The sequence below is a fragment of the Siniperca chuatsi genome, linkage group LG6 (genome assembly GCF_020085105.1).
Source record: "Siniperca chuatsi isolate FFG_IHB_CAS linkage group LG6, ASM2008510v1, whole genome shotgun sequence".
NCBI classification, from domain to species: domain Eukaryota; kingdom Metazoa; phylum Chordata; class Actinopteri; order Centrarchiformes; family Sinipercidae; genus Siniperca; species Siniperca chuatsi.
This window is the reverse complement of record NC_058047.1, coordinates 1,010,301-1,032,491: the sequence shown is the minus strand read 5'-3', so window position 1 is coordinate 1,032,491 and position 22,191 is coordinate 1,010,301. Positions and strand designations below refer to the sequence as shown.

At 42.8% G+C, this 22,191-nt stretch overlaps 1 protein-coding gene across 1 annotated transcript; it reads left to right on the top strand.

Annotated features, from left to right (window-relative positions):
- Nucleotides 1-185: 185 nt before the first annotated feature.
- On the top strand, nucleotides 186-21,860 carry slc1a8a (solute carrier family 1 member 8a). The gene is made up of 11 exons (XM_044198955.1): nucleotides 186-1,963; nucleotides 5,362-5,441; nucleotides 6,467-6,682; nucleotides 10,133-10,175; nucleotides 10,255-10,462; nucleotides 10,722-10,821; nucleotides 14,450-14,683; nucleotides 14,776-14,970; nucleotides 16,096-16,230; nucleotides 16,567-16,669; nucleotides 17,644-21,860. Exons 1-11 carry the CDS (start codon nucleotides 1,712-1,714, stop codon nucleotides 17,812-17,814), a joined length of 1,737 nt encoding a protein of 578 aa, XP_044054890.1. The 5' UTR covers nucleotides 186-1,711; the 3' UTR covers nucleotides 17,815-21,860.
- The last annotated feature ends 331 nt before the right edge of the window (nucleotides 21,861-22,191 follow it).

Genomic DNA, 22,191 nt, shown 5'->3' with positions numbered 1-22,191 from the left:
CTGACGGTCTGTAGTCTGTCGGTCTGACAGTCTGTAGTCTGACGGTCTGTAGTCTGACGGTCTGTAGTCTGTCAGTCTGTCGGTCTGACAGTCTGTAGTCTGACAGTCTGTAGTCTGTAGTCTGACGGTCTGTAGTCTGACGGTCTGTAGTCTGACGGTCTGTTGTCTGATGGTCTGTCGGTCTGACAGTCTGTAGTCTGACAGTCTGTAGTCTGACGGTCTGTAGTCTGACGGTCTGTAGTCTGACGGTCTGTTGTCTGATGGTCTGTCGGTCTGACAGTCTGTAGTCTGACAGTCTGTAGTCTGACGGTCTGTAGTCTGACGGTCTGTTGTCTGATGGTCTGTCGGTCTGACAGTCTGTAGTCTGACAGTCTGTAGTCTGACGGTCTGTAGTCTGACGGTCTGTTGTCTGATGGTCTGTCGGTCTGACAGTCTGTAGTCTGACAGTCTGTAGTCTGACGGTCTGTAGTCTGACGGTCTGTCGGTCTGACAGTCTGTAGTCTGACAGTCTGTAGTCTGACAGTCTGTTGTCTGACGGTCTGTTGTCTGATGGTCTGTAGTCTGACGGTCTGTTGTCTGATGGTCTGTCGGTCTGACAGTCTGTAGTCTGACAGTCTGTAGTCTGACGGTCTGTTGTCTGATGGTCTGTAGTCTGACAGTCTGTAGTCTGACGGTCTGTAGTCTGACGGTCTGTTGTCTGATGGTCTGTCGGTCTGACAGTCTGTAGTCTGACAGTCTGTAGTCTGACAGTCTGTTGTCTGACGGTCTGTTGTCTGATGGTCTGTAGTCTGACGGTCTGTTGTCTGATGGTCTGTCGGTCTGACAGTCTGTAGTCTGACAGTCTGTAGTCTGATGGTCTGACGGTCTGTAGTCTGACAGTCTGTTGTCTGATGGTCTGTCGGTCTGACAGTCTGTAGTCTGACAGTCTGTTGTCTGATGGTCTGTTGTCTGACGGTCTGTTGTCTGACAGTCTGTAGTCTGTCGGTCAGTAAGATGTGTAAAATACTGTGATTACCTTTGAATGCACCGATAATTATAATCCAGTAATAAACCTTATTCTGAAAGGGGCCGTTCTGCATGAGGACTTTTGGTACTTTAAGTTTATTTTGATGCTAATAATAAAAATAAATAATAATAAATAAAAATGTGAAGTTTGAGTTTCTAAACTGTGTTATTACTACTTTTACTTAAGTAACAGATCTGAGTACTTCTTCCACCTCTGACTTGACACCTTTTTTTAAAGACATTCTCAAATATTTTCTACACATTCACAAACTTAAATTTCTCACGTAGTTTTTTTGTTTTTTTTTACAAAAGCTGAAAAACAAAAACCAACATCTTTGAAATTATTTTCTACATCAGTTCACAAACTACACAGAAAGTTAAAACATCTCTGTCTGAACCTGCTCTGTAGACGTTTTGACCTCGATAGTTCAGCCAAAAGAAGTAAAACAGAAACAACAGGATCGGGACCAGGATCAGGTCCAGCAGCAGGTCCAGATGCCACAACAAAGGCGTGCGAGGTGTTGTTCCACCTCTTTAAGCCTCTTAGCGCCTGTAAGTCTGCCTGCAGGGCTGCCGTTGGCCCTGATCACACTGCCATGATTTAATCCCTCAGTGGAAAAGGTCAGCTCGCCTTTGCCTCTCACAGGTTTGTCACCCTGCCAGCCGCAAACACAGCAAGGAAGACCAGCAGGAGACACCGAAAGGCATGGAGGAGCTTCTGTTACCGAGCGGCGAGGAGGAGGCGCGCTCCGAGCACGGTTCGCACGTTCCAGGAGACGCAGGGAGGACGATGAGGGAAGGAGTGAAGACCTTCGTCCGAGTGACGGCGAAGGGGGACTTCAGCAGGATTGTGAGGGATTTCTTTAAGAGGAACGGGCTGCTGACGCTGTCGGTCATCGCCGTGCTCACCGGCTGCACGCTGGGCTTCATGCTGAGAGGAACTCAGCTGTCCACACAGGTACGACTCACCTGTCGGACTACCGTGGATCCTGCGCTTTATTTCTAACGTCCAGACTCAGCCGCTGGGACTCTCGTGTTGATGCTTTTAAACTTCCCTTTGATACGTATACTTTCCATTAAAACTGAATTTCCCGTTAAGCTCCCACGTTGATAGTTTCCTCTAAATCTCCCGTCAAGCTCTCGCGCTGAGCTGAAATTTGAATTCTCCTCACTTTTTGTGTAGGAACATATAAACTGTAGCTACCGCATAAATAAAACATAATAATACTGTTTTTGGACGTATTTTAGACAAAGCAATTTAATCTCTTTACGATAATCAACATTTTGTACGACAAACCGCAATGTTCAGTTTGTATTTCACTCAGAAAGTGAAAGCTAGCACGGGAGGCTAACTAGCTTAAACACAGAAAAGCAGAGGCTAGTTAGCCTAGCTTGCTAACATTAGCACTGATTCCAACAGAAGTTACTTTTCATTCATGCTATTTTTTCCAGACTCGGACGATCACGTCGCCTAATGCGGAAGAAGGCAGGTTTGCTAACATGTTAGCCACAGCTACTTTATAAGGTGATAATATGTCAGATGACGTGTTTACAGCTTGTTCTGCTGCCCCCAAGTGGCCAAAAAATAAGTTACTGCAGATTTAAATGTCCCGCCAAGCATCCATGTTGATATTTTCCTTTTAAATTTCCTGTTGGGGCTTAAAATTCAGCCCCCAGGTCGATACTTCCTTTAAGGGTTCTCTGTGGAGTTTTTGACCACTAGTAGCGCTATGCTAGTAGCAATGATTTTTACGAGTGGGTCACATCGTGCAAGAGGACGCACCTGTACGTGAGCAAGCAGGCGAAGTGCGACGCACATTCCTGCCAACAGTTTCATGCTCTTCCGCTAATCGACAGTTGGTGGCGATAGCGAAAAAAGAAATGTAGCAACGTGCTAACGAAGGCAAGGAAGAAGAAGACTGCTAGCTAGCAAACGTGGATGTAAACATGCATTGTGTTTCATGAGGGGGGGGGGAAATGTGTTCAACGTGTTTGTTAGAGCTGAAGGAGACAGTGAGTTTAACACTGAATGTAAACAGAAAGTTTGTTTACAGGAAACGTGCAGAGGGAGCTTTAAGTTTCCCCTCGAGCCTTCCACATGTTGATATTTTCCTTTAAACTGACCCATCGACTCTCTGCCGGTACCTGCTGCTCTGAAACAGCGTCAGGGAGCGTTAACGACCACAGAGGGAGACGACAGCCAGTCCAAATCCTCCGCCATTAATCCCTCCATTCAGTTCATGGCTGTCAGCCTCTCAGGCAGTTTCTTCTTCTTGTGTCTCCGCTGACTGTGAGGAGCTGAAATTTAGACAAGTTAAATGATAAAACACCGCAGGAAATGAAGACGCTGAGCTCGTGTCCTCTGTATTCATTCTGGGAACCTTTTCAGATACCTTAAACGTAGACATGGTGGCTATTTTACAGGCATTTTAAGTCTCAACATATTTTAAATTTGACTACATTTAGTGGCCAGAGACAGTGTTTGGATTTCATGATGAGAGATGAATGAAACTGCTACTCTTTACATGATCAGTTCATCGTTTCACTTATTTTTCAAACAAAAATGGCAAAACTTTTTGCTCCAATGTGAAGATTTGCTGCTTTTCCCTGTCTTATAAAAAAAGTTCATCCACGTTGATACTCGAGTAAAATTAATACCAACTGTTACCACACATAAATTATTATTCAAACCTGCTGCTCAAATGTTATTACTTATATTATTACTGCATTTATACCTGTCTTATCATCATCAAAAACCCAGTACCTCACACTTATTTTATCTTATACTTAAACCCACCTGGTACTGATTTATTTTCTGACCTGTTTTATAGTGTTTATAGTGTATTATAAACTTCTCCTGTGTAGTAACACCACACTGTTAAAATCAGGATCAATAAAGTATTTCATTCTGATTAAAATACAGTACAGTAAAAGTCCTGCATTCAGAATTGTACTTCAGTAAAAGTATTTTCAGCAAAATCTACTTAAAAGCATCTTTAATCTTCATCACAGCAGATTCTCCGAGTTTCTTAAAATGACTTTGAACTCGAGCCTCTTAAAGAAATAATATGTAATATATCGGTCATTCAACTGTTGACTCTGTGAAGTGTCTTTCCCGGAAGAATTGATCTGTCTCAGGGAGGCGGCGGCTGAATATAGTCTAGACAAACACGGAGGTCACGGAGCCACTTAGACGACACGTGTTCTCGTTTCAAATGTGAAATTAGTCTTCATTAAAAGGCTGTCACGTGGTGAGGAAGGAGGAGGAAGTCACCAAATCTGACATTTCTGTAGTGTCCTTTCGTAGTTTTTCTCATATTTTAACAATTGATTTAAGTAAATGATCTTATTGTATTTCAGTGGTGGAAGACGTAAGTTAAAGTGCAAAAGTATTGGCATCAAAATACATTTAAAGTCGCCGCTTAATTGTCTTTGTTCATGTTGCCGTTTGCTGCCCTCCTGCTGCGTCTGCAGGTGGTCTGTCTGTAGCTCTGCGTTTATTCACCCCGAGTCGAGGCTCACAGGCTCGCGCTGCTGGACCTGCAAGACGACCGTCGGCTGTGTGTTGGACAGTGGTGCTCCATGAGTTTTCATAACAAGTGTTAACATGGGTGAAAGAGTCCAGTTCGAGCTCGACAGCCGAAAGAAGCTCATGAAGCTAAATACTTACTGCTCGTTAATAAAAGGCCGTTTATGTTCGGTTATTTGGGTTCATATTTTCAGATTCTCGAACACACGTGCACATCTGAGTCACATGTACGGATTTTAAGAGTTTCGCAGTTCTCCGCGCGAATTAGCAAATAATATTTCTACAACTCAGAATATCAGAATCAGGTTTATCGCCAAGCAGGCTTTCACACGCAGGGAGTGTGTCTTGGTCTGTTCATGCGTAACAATAAACAGGAAGAGAAGAGTCACGAATCATAAACATAAAATAGAATAAAATAGAAATTTACAATAAAAGCATCTGTTTAAAACGAAGAGAATGTGTGAGAATAATACACATGTACAGTATGTCTGTAATAGAGCAACAACCGATAACTTCAGCTCCTACTTTATTTAAGGTTTGATTCTGTCGACATGGTTCGTTCTCCCTGACAGATCCCTTTAATAAGGAGAGTTGAATGACTCCAAAGACTACAGTTCCCATGAGCGCTCAGCAGCAGTTGCTATGGAGATAGTTTGCCGCTGGATCGATCCAACAAGTTGTACAAAGATGAACGTGTAACTTCAGCCACTGTGTTGTGACGCAGCTTTACCGGGCAGAGAAATCCACCACTAAGCAACGACCAAGCCCTGCTTTTATTTTGAAATGATGTCTTTTCTAAAACATTTCTCTCCTTTATTTCACCGCAGGCAAAGATCTACTTCTCTTTTCCCGGAGAGCTGCTGATGAGGATGTTGAAGATGCTCATTCTTCCTCTCATCACGTCCAGGTAGGTCGACGTCACGTCACACACCAGGAGGCAAACCATCGGGTAATAAAACATCAGGAAAAGACGAATAAAAGAGTTTTACTTTATCCAGTCAGTTCGTTTCTATGAAAATCAACCTGCAGAGACCTAAAACCTGCTGAGAGAGACGATCCATCACAGTCAGTGTTTATTTATTTATTTATTTTGGACAATTTCTGACATTTTAAGCTTCACAACTGCAGCGCTGCCAGCCTTTTCTGCACACCTGTAACAGACTTTATGAAGAGGGAAAACACAGTCCTCGGGACATAATCCTGGACTCGCCCCTGTTTAGGTTTGTTTAAGTTCCTGCTGCCGCCATCTTTTCCTTTGAGCTGCTTGTTCCACAGTCAGGTGTGTGTGTGTGTGTGTGATGTCGCTGCGCTCTGACTGCAGGTTTATCAACACATGTGTCCTGCTGCCTTCAGGTGTCTGCAGTGAGTTAATGATCTGACTGAATGTCGTTCTGGGACGTCAGCACAAAGCCTAAAACGCATTTTCCACCAAAATACCAACAACTTGCTTTGCGCTGCCTCATTTGAACGAACCTCTCACCTGTTTGTTCCTCTCCTCCCACCTGAGCACGAACACACCACAGAGGGGCAAAGTGAGTTTCAAGGTCAGGAGCTAAATGCTAACATCGGCATGTTAGCATGCTGATGTTTAGCAGGTATAATGTTTACCATGTTGACCATCTTAGTTTAGCATGTTAGCATGCTAACATGAGCTAATTAGCAGTAAACAGTAAAGTGCAGCTGAGGCTGATGGGAAAGTCATTAGTTCTGCAGGTATTTGGTCAGAAACCAAAGCGTTGGATCTTTTCTCTTTTGATAGAGCTAGGCTAGCAGTTTCCCCCTGCTCCCAGTCTTTATGCTAAGCTAGGCTAAACACGTCTTGGACCTGTCTCTGTAGTGAACGCACAGAGATGAAACGTGACTCTGGAGGCGACAGACAGCAAGTGTTTTACTAAATGTTCCTTTAAGTCTGTCGGTCTGTCCTGTGTACAGTTTGATGTCGGGTCTGTCGTCGATGGAGTCGAAGGCGTGCTGTCGGATGGGCGTCCTGACCGTCACCTACTACCTGTGGACCACCTTCATCGCCGTGGTGGTCGGCATCTTGCTCGTCATCATCATCAAACCCGGCGTGGGGACGGAGATGGAGAGCAACCGGCTGGGAGGGGGGCCCGTCATGACCTCGGCCGACGCCCTGCTCGACCTCATCAGGTGAGAGAGGTCAGAGGTCAGCTTAAAGGTGATGTTTAGAGCCCATAAAGGGTCCAATGGGGGACTCTCTGGGTCCAGGACAGTCTGCCTCAGTGTATCAGATGGTGGACTGCTGAGTGACAGCCGGTGGTTTTCATTTGGTCTCGTCATTTTGATAATGTGCCGCCTTCAAATGAAGCCTGTGAGTCTGTGTTGGACGAGCGTCCACGCACGCACATTCTGAGGAAGCGAAACCAAAACAGAAAAACAAACGCAAAACCTGGACGACGAAGAATACGGCCAGCACCGTAACGCCGTCCGTCTTCGATCTTTTACAAAAAGAAAAGGTGAAAAATGAGGAGAAACTTTCAAACAGGTGAAAGCAGGACTGCTGACGTGCGCTCACTGCAGCCAATCAGCATCCTTCTGTCTCTGCTGCTCGTATTGTTTCATCTGTTTGTAAATTAGTGACGACATATTGGTCTGGCGGTTCTGGTTTCTGTGCGTCCACTTGAGCGGCGGGACGTTCGCGTCAGACAGGATGGACGGTAGAGATGGAGAAAGACCTCCGGCGTTCACGCCATCGGAGAACTCGGGACAGCTGAAGGACTCCAGAGTCGGTCACGGGATTTCCAGGCGCTGCCGCATCATTTAGAGCCGAGTCAGACACGTTAGCAGCTGGACGCTGACGCGAACGCCGTGTGTTTGTGCTTCCAGGAGGAAATATGGTGGATTGTATTTATAATAATGAATAATACTTCAGCGGGTTGAACTTGACGCCGGTGCCCGTCTTTGACCGCGTGTCTGTCTGTGACGCTGCTCTCACGAGAGGAAGTCGGTTCAGATAGTCGATTAGTCGTTGATCAATTATCAACCGCAAACTGTCAAATCAGCTTCTCAGGTTTTCAGTTTTTCTCCGTTTTCTAAACTGAATCAGATCAGATCCAAACGAGACATTTGAAGACGTCAGCTTGGACTTTTTATCTAAATAAATAAATAAACAGAGACAAAACAACTAATTTATTGATAAAATAATCGGCAGATTAATTGATAATTAAGATCATGGTTAGTTGCGGCCCTGAAATGAATAAATAAAATACTAAAAATACAAATAATGAGACATTTTACAGACTTTATTTATGTTCAGAGGTGGGTGGGGGTCACTCCGCGGGGGGCGACGTCACTGTCACTAAAATGGATTTAAAAAAAACGAGAGCTGAAAGTTAAAAAAATGAAATCAAGTCTTAACTTTGATCGACATCTTTGATCTTCGTCACAGCTGAACTCAACTCAAGCCTTTCGAACGAATGTAAAGTAACATATCGGCCATTTTAACTCGCAGTGCAGTTTCTCTGTGACGTGCTGGACGTTTATCATTACGTATATTTCATTATATAGATGATGAAAATAATGATTCCTGTATGAACGCTCAGTGTGCAGCAGACCAGGCCAGCCAGCTGAACTGCACAGATCAACAAATCGTACACACACACACACACACACACACACACACACACACACACACACACACACATCAATCCAATTACAGACAGCTCTGGTTAGTATATTTTTAGTAATCCTGCAGGGATAAGTGACAGATTAACTGAGTCAGCGGTGGCGGCGGTGCGATGCAGCGATCTCTGCCGAGGCACGTTGGCAGACCGAGCTCACGAGCAGGTCGAACGCATCATCATCCTGTTGACCTCTGACCTCCGGTGAAGGTCAGGTGACCTGAAAGAGTGTTTACCCTCCTTACCTTCCTGCTGACTGCTGTCACATCGGTAATATTGGATCATTCGACCTCTTTGGGCCTCAGACTGTTATTTAAATGAAACCATGTGAGAAGTTTGGAGGGGGAATGTCTCTTCGGTGGAGCTGATAACAACTCGGACATCTGAAACGTGACAGGAGGCCCCCAGACGCCGGTTCCTCGTCACAAGCCGAAAACACTGGGAGCCACTGGTTCAATATATAACGATGCATTGTATTTTAAAAGGTATGTTTCCTATGTAAAATCTTAATTTGTAAAGAAAGCTGTAAAATAAATGTAGTCCAGTAAAAAGTGCAATATTTGCCTCTGAAATGTAGTGGAGGAGTATAAATATCATGAAATAACAATACTCAAGTAATACCTCAAATTATTTGTACGGCAGCGGTGGATGGCCGCCGCCCACCATCGAGTCCGGTTCTGCTCGAGGTTTCTGCCTCCTAAAGGAAGCGTTTCCTTGCCGCTGTGGCCAAGCGCTTGCTCATGGTGGGATTCGTTGGGTCTAAATAATATTATAAAGAGTTCGGTCTGGACCTGCTTTACAGGAAAAGTGCAATGAGATAACTTCTGTTATGAACTGGCGCTATATAAATAAAATTGAATTCTTCAGTAACTGTACTCAGTTACATTCCACCACTGGACAAAAATCACCCCGTTTACGATATAGTGTGTTATATATAGTGACGTTAATACATCAAAACGTCATTAATACAATGACATGACAGATTTTGATCACAATAAAGATTATACTGGGATTATCATGAACAATATGATATGGTACACTCCCACCAGCCCCGTTACAAACCCCCACCACCCCAAAAATTACACAAAACGTTCCCTGATCATGTTTGAACGAGAACTTTTTTCTAGAACAGATTTAACTAAGTACCAGCTGAATATCTTTCTCGTAATCTATTAATCTTCTGATTATATTCTGGATTAATCAGCGAATCGTTTTTTTCAGAAAACTTCAACAAGATCATTTTTAAATTTAAACTTTACTTAAAAATTACTTCAACGATTAATCGATTATCGAAACTAGTTGCCAACAAATTTTCTTCACTAATAGATTAATTCAATTCAACTTTATTCATATAGCGCCAAGTCATAACAGAAGTTATCTCATTGCACTTTTCCTGTAGAGCAGGGTTAGACCGAACTCTTTAATATTATTTAAATTAATATTAATCGACTAATCGTTGCAGGTCTACAGGAGTCAATAAAAACCTTCATCTGTTTGAGTGCAGCTGTATCTGTGATATATGTCCCATGTTTTTACCCCCCCACCCCTCCAGGTAAAAATATGTGGCCCACTTTACGCCCACCAAACCATGCCCAAAAATCAGCAAATTTACAAATGTCCAACTGGGAGGTTTTAGTGAGAATTACTCAATGAAATGGGGAGACCAGCGGACCAAAGTATTCGGGGTCCTGGTCCCGTAAGAAGGGGAACTGGACGTGTCCTTTTCCTTGAGACAGCTGCTGGTGTGGATTCATTTGTTTGATTGATCTGTTTGAGGGTTTTGATGCCGCTGATCACAACATTTTTGTTAGATAAGTCGCTTTCCATGTGTTCTGATTATTCTGCTTATAACTTAAACTCAGGTTCAAATATTTGTTTTTAAAATCGCAGCTGATCTGCTTTGTGTTGAGTTTCTCTGCATCTTCCTTTTTAAATGAATAACAGTCACGTGTCTCCACAGGAACATGGTTCCCTCTAATCTGATCGAGGCCACGTTTCAGCAGGTGAGACAGCAGCCAGGACTCTTTCAGACGACAGATGAGGTTTAGCGCTTTTTAAACTTTACTTCCCGTGTTTCTTTAGTACAAAACGGACCTGGTTCCCATCCTCAAAGTCCCGACCAAAACCGTCCAGCCGAACTTCGTCTACGTGTTCCCCGATGAGAGTCATCCTAGCGGTCGGACGGTGTACCTGGAGCTGACCCCGCCCCCGGACATCACGTACAAGACGAGTCCCGGCAGCAGCCAACAGATGAACGTCCTCGGCATCGTCGTCTTCTCCGCCACCATGGGTGAGCAGGACGGTCTCAACGTGTCGCTGACTGATGCAGAAAGTCCTGAAGTTTACTTCTCTGAAGTCTGAGGTTTTAATCACAAAAGTCTTCTTTTCGTCACTTTGTTAAACAGATCAGACGTCAGACGTTTTTATATGTACAACATATATAAGCATCAGTCCGGACCCATAATCCCTTGCATTCCTCACCCTGAACAAGCCACAGTGCAGTTTTCTTATTATTCTTATAATAATAAGAATAAACTGTGTTGTTGTAGGTCTGTTGCTGGGCAGGATGGGAGAGCGAGGAGCTCCGCTGGTCAACGTCTGCCAGTGTATCAACGAGTGCGTCATGAAGATCATCAACGCCGCTGTCTGGTGAGAGGAAAGCTCTGTACACACAGTACACACAGTACACAGTACACAGTACACACAGTACACAGTACACACAGTACACACAGTACACAGTACACACAGTACACAGTACACACAGTACACACAGTACACACAGTACACACAGTACACACTACACTGCTCCACTTAACAGGCCTTTCTAACAGCAGACATGTTGTCATGTGACAGCAGGGTCACACAGGCGTAAATAGGAAAAGTAAAGATGTCTGAATTCAGTTTCAGGTCCTGGCGTTCCTGCTGGTTTACTTGGGACACTTGAACAGAACAGAGACTCTGTTAATGTTATTAAGTCCAGATGTCTGCTGGTCCCCTTTATTTACAGCTGTCTGTCTGTCCAGAGTCGTCGTAAGAAGTCAGTCGGTCTCTGAGGGTGTTTTCAAAACTGCGTTTTTTCCCCCAGTTGAATCAGACTCTGGATGGTTTTTACTGTTGGTTCGATTCATTTGAGCAGATCTGAGCACAGCAGTCGTACTCGGGTGCAAAACACCCGCACAGAGACCCTTTAGAGGAAGTGGTCTCGGTTTGTTTGTGGTGGGGAACGTGATCTGACCCGACTACAAGCTTGAGCTAAACAGCTCCAGTAGCCAGGTTGCATGCTGGGATGAGGATGAGGAAAATCGACGGTTGCTAGCAGCTAGCCGGAGAATGAGTGGAGGTCTGACCTGGACTAGCTTCTTGATATTTGGGCAGAGGGGAGCTTCTTCCTGTGTTTACTTTCTCGTCCCAGACGCATCTAACCAATGAGAGGAGAGAACGTTCTCTCTTTGGTTTTTCTGTGTTCAAAGAAACCAAACCAACAGAAAAACACAAGTTTAGCAGCTCATCCACTGATTCGGACCAGAGCTTGAAAACACACTCAGGCTGCTTTCACCTCTGGCTTGTTTGGCTCGGTTCAGAGGACCTCTGGTCCGTTTGCCTGTTTAGTTTGGTTCGTTTGCGTTGCTCTGAAAGTTGACAATCGGACTCTGTTTCCCAGTGAACTCTATTGTTCTATTGCGGCGTGAAAGCAAAACAACTAAACCACAGGACTATATGGGATAAACTACTCTGAAACCCATCTGCTCAGGAAAACGATCTATTTATGCAAAAGAAATCATTTGGTAACCATGGTAACACCGGATTTTCGCCGGATAAAACAGAACGTGCATTTTAGCCGTTCCTCATTAAAAACTTCGTGAAACGTAGCGAACGTACAGTAACGCTCCTCCTGTAATGCTGCAGTGATAGATGCCTCTTTTTCTCACTATTTACGATATACGCGGCCCAGAAGCGGTCTATACTATTAATGCTCATAATAAATTATTTCTGAGCTCGTCAGAGAAGATAAATACCAAATGAAGCAAACTACAGATGTGAAAGCACCCTGTAAATAAACAGAAGCATACATGTCACACACTCCAGGGATGCATCTGGTCTTTGTGTGTATTAGTGGATTTCTTTTCTTAATAACGAAAACAAACAGAATCTTTTGGTTGCAGTATGTTTTACACTTTGCGGATGAGTGTTTATGTACTTCACTTTGAACCAGCAGTGGTTTGGTTTGAATATATGAGTTTGATCAGTCTCACTAATAATGAATGCACTCAGAAGGATTCACAAATGTATTTCGGGATTTATATATAAATGACTCTCTCCACAAAGATATTTTTCAGTGCACACAAAAATACTTATGGTTGTATATAAATGTATAACAAATCCACAGATAAAATATAAGGTTCACAAATTTCTGATTTCTTGTTTTAAATAAATGTAATAGAAATCCACAAGTATATGTATTTAAAAGTATTTGCCTAAAACATATTTGGACGTTGTTACATTTATATACAAACTGTTTTTACGAACTGCTTGCCATGTGTGAACTTCACTGCATTTGTGCGTGGGGTCTTTTTCAACTGGGAATTATCTGTAGCCAATCAGATGGCTCCTTCCACTTCAGCCAATCACGTAGATGGGAAAGACTAAATCATGGCTGTCTTGCGGGAAGACCCGCCCCTACTCTGCCTCTGATTGGCTATACTGTTCCATGCGTCTGCTAAAGCCTAGCTAGGATGCTAACCAGTGCCACGAACTACACAGGCTCAGGAGGAGAGCGACTCAGCCACGGCAGCTCATGTTTTGGTTTCTGTAGCACCAGAACAGCAGAGCGAAGCCCCACAAACAGGCGCGACAGCAAACTAGCGCCTGCGGGGGTTGCTAGCCTCTCTCAAGAGACTGCTCTCGTACACAAGAGGCTTTTATTTCCCTGTTGACGGATGATTTGCTTAAATATCACAACACAAATGTCCATTATATAATGAACGGGAACCTGGGCCCCTCAGTCAGGACTGTGTTACAGCAGCCCTTCATAAATCCTTCACTAAGTCTGAACATAAAGTCCTTCCTAAGTTCTCAGTAACAACTTACTAGTTCAAACTAGTGATTTACTAAATCAGGTCATTAAAACTTAAGAAGCGAGTAAAGACTTTAGTAATGTGTAAATCTGTTGCTAGAAAACATCTGTAGCGCTGTCCAATCAGGAGCAATCAACTATGTGAACAGGAAGTCACTGTAGCATCACAAGCTAGCACAACTTCCAAAACCTACTGTTTTAGACATTTACAGATTTAAGATTTAAAGATAAATCTTTGTAAATGTCCGTATTTATGTAATATTTCTGTCTGCATACATGGAGAAATCTGTGTTTCAGAGTTAGTAGTATTCATACAGTTTATAATGAGTGGGAATGATAACTAAAGCTATTTACTCATTTAGTCAAATGTTATTAGCATAACGTTTCGTGATGTGGTGTGTTGTTTTTGTGAAATGTAATTTAAAATCTTCAAGATTTACATCATTATTAAACAGCATTTATCAAGAATTTTTTACTCTTCACTCTAAACGGCTCAGATGTTAGCATGCTAACGTTAGCTTTGTCAGTTGCACCTGGCAGTTAGTGGCTGTAAATATTTAGTAACAACTAATCTCTACGTACGAACTAGTTCACGAGGTGCAACCGGTTTTTACTTTAGTGATGATAAAACTCCATTTAGTAACACTGACGTCAGAACAAGGCCCAGTTTTAACTTGGAAAGGCGTCTTTGTTTCAGTACATCCACTATTCTTTAGTCCGTGAACACACAGATGCACACACATGCTAAAATCCCAGATTTCCGGGACAGCGGTGTAGATTTTAGGACGAATTTCCGGGAAATACCTGGATCTCAAATCCTGGTAATCCACCCTCTCCCAGTTTAGCTCAGTAGATGTCGAACAGTTTTTTTTCTCAGCAGAATCATGATTTAGACACTCCTCTAGCGCCACCATCGGGTTCAGTTATCCTCATAATCAACACCAAAATCATGATAATGACTTAATGACTCCATGGCCTCTTTAACGCCACCATCAGGCCGAAATTTCCACCCGAACAAAGAAGTATAAAAATCTGTCAGAACATATTCCTGCTCCCCAGAGGATGAACTCTTTACATTTTAGGGACTTCCTGATGTTTCCTGCAGCGCCACCCTCAGGACAAACTTTACATGTTTAGCTCCACTACTGGTTAGACTTTATGAACAGATAAATCATCAAGATGTTGTTTGTTCTGTCTTCTCAGGTACTTTCCGTTTGGGATTGTCTTCCTGGTGGCGGGGAAGATCCTGGACATGCAGGACCCGAGCACTCTGGGGAGGAAGCTGGGCTGGTACGGCATCACCGTGCTCGCCGGTCTCTTCGTCCATGGACTCATCCTCCTCCCTCTCTTCTACTTCATCCTCACCAGGAAGAACCCCTTCTCCTACATCCGTGGGCTGCTGCAGGCCATGGTGATTGCCCTGGCTACCTCCTCCAGGTCAGAGTCCAGGACAGTCCTCATTTAACCTGCTGGTCTGTGGGTGTGTTCAGGCTTTATTTAAGTTTTATTTAAATTCCGTCTCTTCTCAGCTCTGCCACGCTGCCCATCACCATGAAGTGTTTGTTGGAAAACTGCCATGTTGACCGACAGATTGCCCGCTTCGTCCTCCCTGTGGGTGCCACCATCAACATGGACGGCACAGCGCTGTACGAGGCCGTGGCGGCCATCTTTATCGCTCAGGTTAATGACTATGAGCTGGACTTTGGCCAGTTGGTCACCATCAGGTAAATCAACACAGACATGCTCAAACTGTAAGACAATTCAGGAGGTTTTGAAACATGCAGAGATAACGAAGGGCAAGAAGAACAGGAACAGTCTTTCAATGATAAATGATATGAGAGGTAACAAAATGTCTAACCTTGATATCCACCTTATCCAAATGGTAGGACGCAATATATGAATGTTCATAATCCTATATCTACTGCTACGGGCGTCTCACAAGAGCTTATACATGGACCACTTTCAGTTAGTCAGTGCATAGTAACAATCTCGCTTCTGTCCGTCCTGAAAAAGTACATGAAAAACATTGGCTGCAGGTAAAATGTAGCTATATGCTGATGACACAGTGATTTATGCACGTGATTGTACAAAACAGCTTCCAAACTTATTTATGCAATGAGACACAGACATCCTCTCCAGGCAGGCTGTGGTCGATCACGTGCTTCTGTAGCGCGTAGGTGACTCAGCACGGCCTGCCACCTGTAGACACTGGGAGGATTTTCTCTCTATATATTGATTATGTGTTCAATTACATGTAAAAAAAATATACCGAAGAGGTAGGTTTAATTTGACAAATTTTAGCTTTGTTTGAAATTCATTGACCAACAAAACAGCTTTGATATGAATGTCTGAATGAAAAGCTAACATATCCACATTGAAACCCATTGCAACTTTATAAAAACACATTCTTAAAGTTTTATATCAGAAACCAAACTGTTGTCACATTTTAAATAAAATTTTAATTAACATCCTGAGCTGGATAAAATGTCCTATTACAATTTCCTCCTCCACTAACTTATTTATTATGCAGAAAACTAGTCAGATTACCTGAGTACCGTAAGAAGATTTCATCATTCTCATTTGAAGAAGCTCCCTCAGGCAGCATTTTCTGTAACAGTGTCAAAAGAATGAATTTACAAGTAGAGAACTCAATACTTATCGTTCTTACAGGTCAGGTTTCTTTTACCAACGGTCAGACAACAAGCCTACTATTCGCTCTGATTGGAAATCTACTTCAACAGTCAGGACGCTCTGGAACATAACTTGTCGAAGTTTTGATTGAATTGATCTCTGACAGGGTACATTATACTTTTTCGTCCGTTGTCCTCGTGTGTTTGTCTGTCCGGCAGCATCACAGCTACAGCCGCTAGCATCGGTGCAGCGGGGATTCCTCAGGCTGGTCTGGTTACCATGGTGATCGTGCTGACATCAGTGGGCCTGCCACCAGATGACATCACACTCATCGTGGCCATCGACTGGATCCTGTAAGTAACAGCACTCATGATGCAGAAAGGCCTCTTTCTGAGCGTTACAGTATTATTTACAGTTTGTTATATTATCAAATTATAATTATCGACGTGCAATCAGCATTTTAACAAGTAACTAGAGCTGTATATTAGCATAAAATGCAAATATTTAAAAGTACAAGTACCGTAAAATTGTGGTTTAGTACGATACTTAATTAAATGTACTTTCCGCGGCTGCCAAACATCACAAACAAAAAAGAGGATGTGAATAGAGTATAAAATACTTCGGGTACTGCTCAGAGACACGAGTGATTTTGGTTTCACAGTGTCTCCTCGTCACCTCTGTGTCTGCAGCGACAGGTTTCGGACCATGATCAACGTTCTGGGCGACGCTCTGGCGGCGGGAATCATCGCCCACCTCTGTCGGAAAGATTTCCCCCTCAGTGGAGCAGGAAAGGTAAAAACACCATCTGTAATTCGGATTTAGTGTATGAATAAATTAACTTTTTGAATAAATTTAAATTTTATTGTTCTTGTTTCCTGTTTTTGAGAAGAACTCCTATCCCAAACCAGATATCACTCTCTATAACTTCTGGTTGGAAACATCAACCTTTCCATTACACCTGTGAGCTGTTACTTCATTCATGCCAGTTGGGTTAGATTAGATTACAGCAGACTTTGCAGAGATTAGAGCTCTGACTCCCCCTCTGCAGCACTCCCTGTTGCCGGGCAGAATAGTGCATTAACAACCAACTGAGAAACGCCTAAGTTAGTTAAACAGAATTAATTGCTATAGTCAATTAACTAAATCACTTACAATCACTCACCAACACAGTCAGCCTCCATGAGCTGCAGCAGTGGCTGTGACACACAGCTCATGGAGCATATTAAGGTAATTTAAAACACCTGATGGCTGCAGTTTGCATCAAAAATCGCACTTCTTCTGGAAGCCATAACTCAGTCGAATCTGAACACACAGACATGATACACATATCTTTAGATTCAGTGTGACTTACACCCTTTTAGGATATAATCTATCTGACGTCCGTGGTGAATAAACATCCATAAATCCGCTTAGAAATCACAGGAAAAAAAGACGCCTCTTCACTCCAGAACCTGAAAATCATCACGTTCTTAAGTTTTCTCAGTATCATTATGTGTCTGATCAGCTTTTTTTAAAAACTTTATTACTTTTCACACATACAATACTGTATATGTCTTTAACATGGGTTTGTCACACTTTACACTTTTTAACCCTCTTTATCTTCAGCCCGTTGTATTGAACATCACAGTTTGTCTGGGCATGTGGCATTAGTTTTCTGTGTGGACCGAATGAGTGTACAGATTGAGTGTTATGATAACGTACAGCACATCTATGGAAGATAAGTAATGTCAGAAGCCAACGTGCGTTTTTGTGTGTTTCGTCCCCAGACTGTACCGTCCTACGGTACGCAGACTCCTCATGCTCACAACAACTCCCACAGCGTAGATGTGCCAATGACAGAGATCCACACCCACAAAGACTGCATGTTCGAGACGATGGGCGACTCAGCGGGTGAGAGGCACGCACACACTGTCTACTACAACATCTGCCAGGTGTGATCAGCTGACGTACACGGAGCTGCTTGCCTCAAAACACCACTGAGTCCGGGAGAGTCCGGTCAGATCTCACCGTGGCATCTGAACAGGAGCGTCGAGAAGAGACGGACTTTGTGCTAACAGAGCGTGAATCTTCTTCTTCACAGGACGGGAAACTGAGCAGCAGCAACTGCATTCAGTTATTTGGCCAAAAGTGGACTGGAGCTTAATTTGGAGCTTTATTCTCCTGCTCACTGATGTCCGAGAGAACAAAAGCTCCAAGGGCACAAGGATCATGAGGCCATTTTAATGGAAACTCGCCATCAGCGCTAACTAGCAAGTCCGAATTTAAAAAGTGGAGAACGTTGCTAAATATCAAGCAGAGAAATCCAGCAGCATCTCTGGTTGGATCCTGATCTGCACCAGAGGATTATGGATACATGACGCCCTCCTGGGAGCACCTGCAGGATCATTATCTGGTCTGACAGCGCCACCTAGAGGACAGAGCCGCCTCAACACCTGCACAGAGAAAGATACAAACTACGCCATCTGCTGGTTCAAAATAAGGTAGTTTTACGTGGCTTGATTATTAATTGAAATGTCACGTGTTTGTGACTCTGAGGACCATCAGCTGTTAATGAGCTGAAACTAGGATTCCTGAACCGATATGCAGGTTTGTTAATTGGAGGCGTCGAGGCTAATAGATATGTCTGGGCTGTAATAAGCACAGTCCACTCTGATCCTTTTGTTTATTTCAGCCGTCTGTGGTTGAAATAAATCCGTCTCTGGTAACCCTGATAGCTGTACATGTCCTGGTTACCATGACGGTTTCTAGGCTGGATATCAAACCGTAACACGTCTTTTGGTACTGACCGAAATGTGTCTGTAGTACTCAGTATCAAAAACTGTCAGGTGCTAAAAGCTGGTATCTAATGATGGTCAGAGTTTGAAAAATACATATATTTTTTTCATTAAACAACAGAGTGGAAGATAGAACGGTACCTTCCAACCCTCGTCTATGGTCCTGGTAACCTGGTATTGACTCTGTTTTCTACCGGGCTTGAGATTTTTTAAGTCCCAGTGGGATCAGAAGGTAAAATTACACCGAGCACAGCTGCTCTGTCCATTGAATATAATAATTGAAAACCCTGATAGTGACTGGGTGAAGAGCTCAGAGGAGAACCGCTGCTCCTTCGTGTTGAAAGGAGCCAGTTGAGGTGCCCCTGATCAGGACGCCTCCTTTTAGAGGTTTTCCAGGCATGTCCAACTGGTAGGAGACTCCAGGGAGACCCAGAACACACTGGAGGGGTTGTATATGTCATCAGACCTGGGCACGTCTCGGGATCCTCCACGAGGAGCTGTAAGACTTGCTACCAGTAGTGAAAGAGGCTAGATGGATGATTTAGTAGAAAAACTTGTTTTATATTTATCAAAGTAAGGCATCGAAAGATGTATTGGTTTGATATCAGTGTAGAAACTCCGATATTGGCGCATGTGAAAAAATGTTCAAGTGATACCCAGCCCTAGCAGTCGGCCGTACGTCTGTACGACTGTACCCTGAACGAATGGTCCTTACGGAGAAGTGGATCAGTACCTGGATAATTCAGCGGAGCTTTTTACCTGCTCGTCATCTTCAAACAAATCCGCCTAAAACCTGGATCGTTTTTCAAAAGACAATAGAGACATCTTACGAAACCACACCGGATCACATCGGATGAATTTTATAATACGTGGCAGTAACAAAGCTAATGAGCTCGGATCCCAAACCATTTGCATCCCGAAGAGTCGACATGTTTTATCGGGGATCTTTTCAAAGCGACAAACTTGTTCGTGCTGCCGTTTGTTCTGAGCCACATCTCTGTCTTATGTTCACAACAGCGGTTGCTCTCTCAGGTGTTCACCAAACCTTTTGACTGAACTGTGCATTTGATTGGCCGGTGCTCACTGCCGCCTGTGCTCAGACTGGTTGAAGGGTTGAAGGGTAATCCGTCCGATGCGACGGCTGAATGAATCCAAGTGCTCTTCATCTTGCAGAGTCAACCTTCTCCTTCTGTCTCGTTTGTGTTCGACAGCATGCTGGCATGCGTTCTAACTGGCTTCGTTTGAAGTCCACGTGCTTTACTTTCTTCTCTTGTTGTTGTTTTGACTTAACTAACTAACAAAGTGCTGTAGGGATTTTGGGAATCTTAACCGATTTATGTTGCAGCTAACGTGAACAGATGCTAGTTTGGGTGTCAGTTAATCTCATGCCTCTCCTGGGTCTACTAAATGTTCAAATAGATTCCATTACTTTCCAATGATTTATTGATCTTGTCTGGAGCCACAGAACCAGCTGAATTTAGTCAGCTGAAAAACTCGTATCTCCAGTTTTGTAGATTTTTATTTTTTTTACGCAGTTCTCTTGCCTCTCCGGGCTCTTTTCCAAACCCAAACAGGATGATGTCAAATATGCTCAAATTAATAAAACATGTTCTCCAATAGAATTAATTGTGCACACAAATGATTAGTTCATAACAACGTTGATGACATTTTAACATACGTTTAAGGGATTTCAAGGATAATGCCACTTTGTTTAACAGGCAAAATCCGGCGTATATTCACATTTCTCCATCCAAACTGCATTAAATCTAAGTGGCTCATTAAAAGTGTTCAAGTCCATGAAGATAGGTGGATAGAGCTGCAATGATTGGTCGATTAATCTAAACTATCTTGACGATTGATTAATCGTTTTAGTCAGTTTTCAAGTAAAAATGCCAAATATCCAAATATCAGGGTTTAGACTGTTAGTCAGACAAAGCAAACCAACTGAGGACATCACCTGAGAAACTGTGAATGCTATTTTTTTTTTTTTTACATTTTTAACGATTAATCAAGAAAATAATCACCAGATTAATCGATTATGAAAATAATTGTTAGTTGCAGCCCTATAGGTGGATGTATTATTATAATCAACCCTCTGTTGTCTTTGGCATCCCTTAAACATGTAAAAACGTAGAGATTATTTTATATTAATTAGATGATTTACTTATCCACGTGCACATGAGCACCATCCATTATTGTGCAGTTTTCAGCTGCTGGGCTCTGTTAAAAAGCAGACTTCAGGTTTCTGGAACAACGATGTCCAGGAGCTCGTCAACCAGCAGCGACCATTTTTAGAAGTTAAATTCAGAAAGAATAACGACCGACTGCAATGGGTTAATAAGGACTACGCTAACTTTATGGAAATGTACTTTATTTTATGAGAGGAATTTGACTGAAGATTATGTTTCTGCTGTTCCTCTCAGATTCAGTAAGGAAAGCAATCATGAGATCCTCCCAAAAGACAGCGCAGTGTTCATTAAGCCCTTAAAACTGGCTAATAAGGTTTTAATAGTTATAGGAAGACACTGGTGATTTTCCAGGTTTTAGCCACTTAACTGTGTATGTTACCTCAAGTTACTGTTTACTGACATCTGAGATTTGGAGTCATTACTGATAATGTAGGTTTGACGAAGAATTCTGGGTAACTAAATGTCACTGATTATTGTTCTGCAGCAGATTTCAGGTTAAGTTTCATAGATCACTTTAAAAAGTGAAACCAGTGGCTTCCTAGAAGGTAAGAAATCAGTCTAAAAACGAACGCTGTGATTCAGAAGCTGGTCAGAGTAAATTAAAGTACAACGTCATAACTTTACATGATTTGTAGTTAAGTGGCCGAAGAAGATACAGTCCTTTAAGCTCACTTATAATAAATCAAGTATTTGTATTTGTTGTGGTAAAGTGCCCCTTGAACTTCTCTCAGTCTTTCAGTAGTTGTGTCGTTTCAGTAGAGTTGCACGTGAAAACGTAGACCTGCCTTATTTTAACTGTTTGAACCTGTCGTTTTAATCCACAAACCTCAAAGTTCACCTGCCAACGCACACCGTCAGCCGACAAACTGCAGCTTTAACTATTACCAAAGCAAACTGTTCATCAAACTGCATCATGCACGTACTTCATTTGTTGTTTTTTTTATATGAAATATGCATGTGTTTGGACTTTGTGTAATTGATGTGTGTTTGTATTTGAAAAATAAACCCTGTGTTAATATACTTCAGTCTTTCTTCCATACAGTGACACTAGCATATTCCCAGCTAGCTGTTCTGTTCGAGGTTTTATCAAGGCTTTAGATTTGCTGAAGGTGTATTTTTTCTCTTTTGATGGAACAAGGCTAGTTTCTTCGTGCTAAGCTAGGTAAAACACATCTCTTTACTGGACGCACCGAATTTAAACTTTAGACATTTTTCTTCCCATTTGACTCCGCGAAAGAGAGAGAGACGAGGATTTACTAAATGTTGGAGCGTCGCTATAAGGGGAAAATGAGGTTTCGAAAGGTTTAAAACAGCTAATCTGCACAAACAGAAATGTAAAAACCACAGTGTG

Excerpts from the sequence above, each read along its gene's own strand:
- slc1a8a (XM_044198955.1), top strand. The coding sequence starts at position 1,712 with ATGGAGGAGCTTCTGTTACCGAGCGGCGAGGAGGAGGCGCGCTCCGAG. Across the intron at positions 10,463-10,721 it reads CGTCTTCTCCGCCACCATGG|GTCTGTTGCTGGGCAGGATG; the intron begins GTGAGCAGGACG and ends GTGTTGTTGTAG. Across the intron at positions 16,231-16,566 it reads GTGGCCATCGACTGGATCCT|CGACAGGTTTCGGACCATGA; the intron begins GTAAGTAACAGC and ends CTGTGTCTGCAG.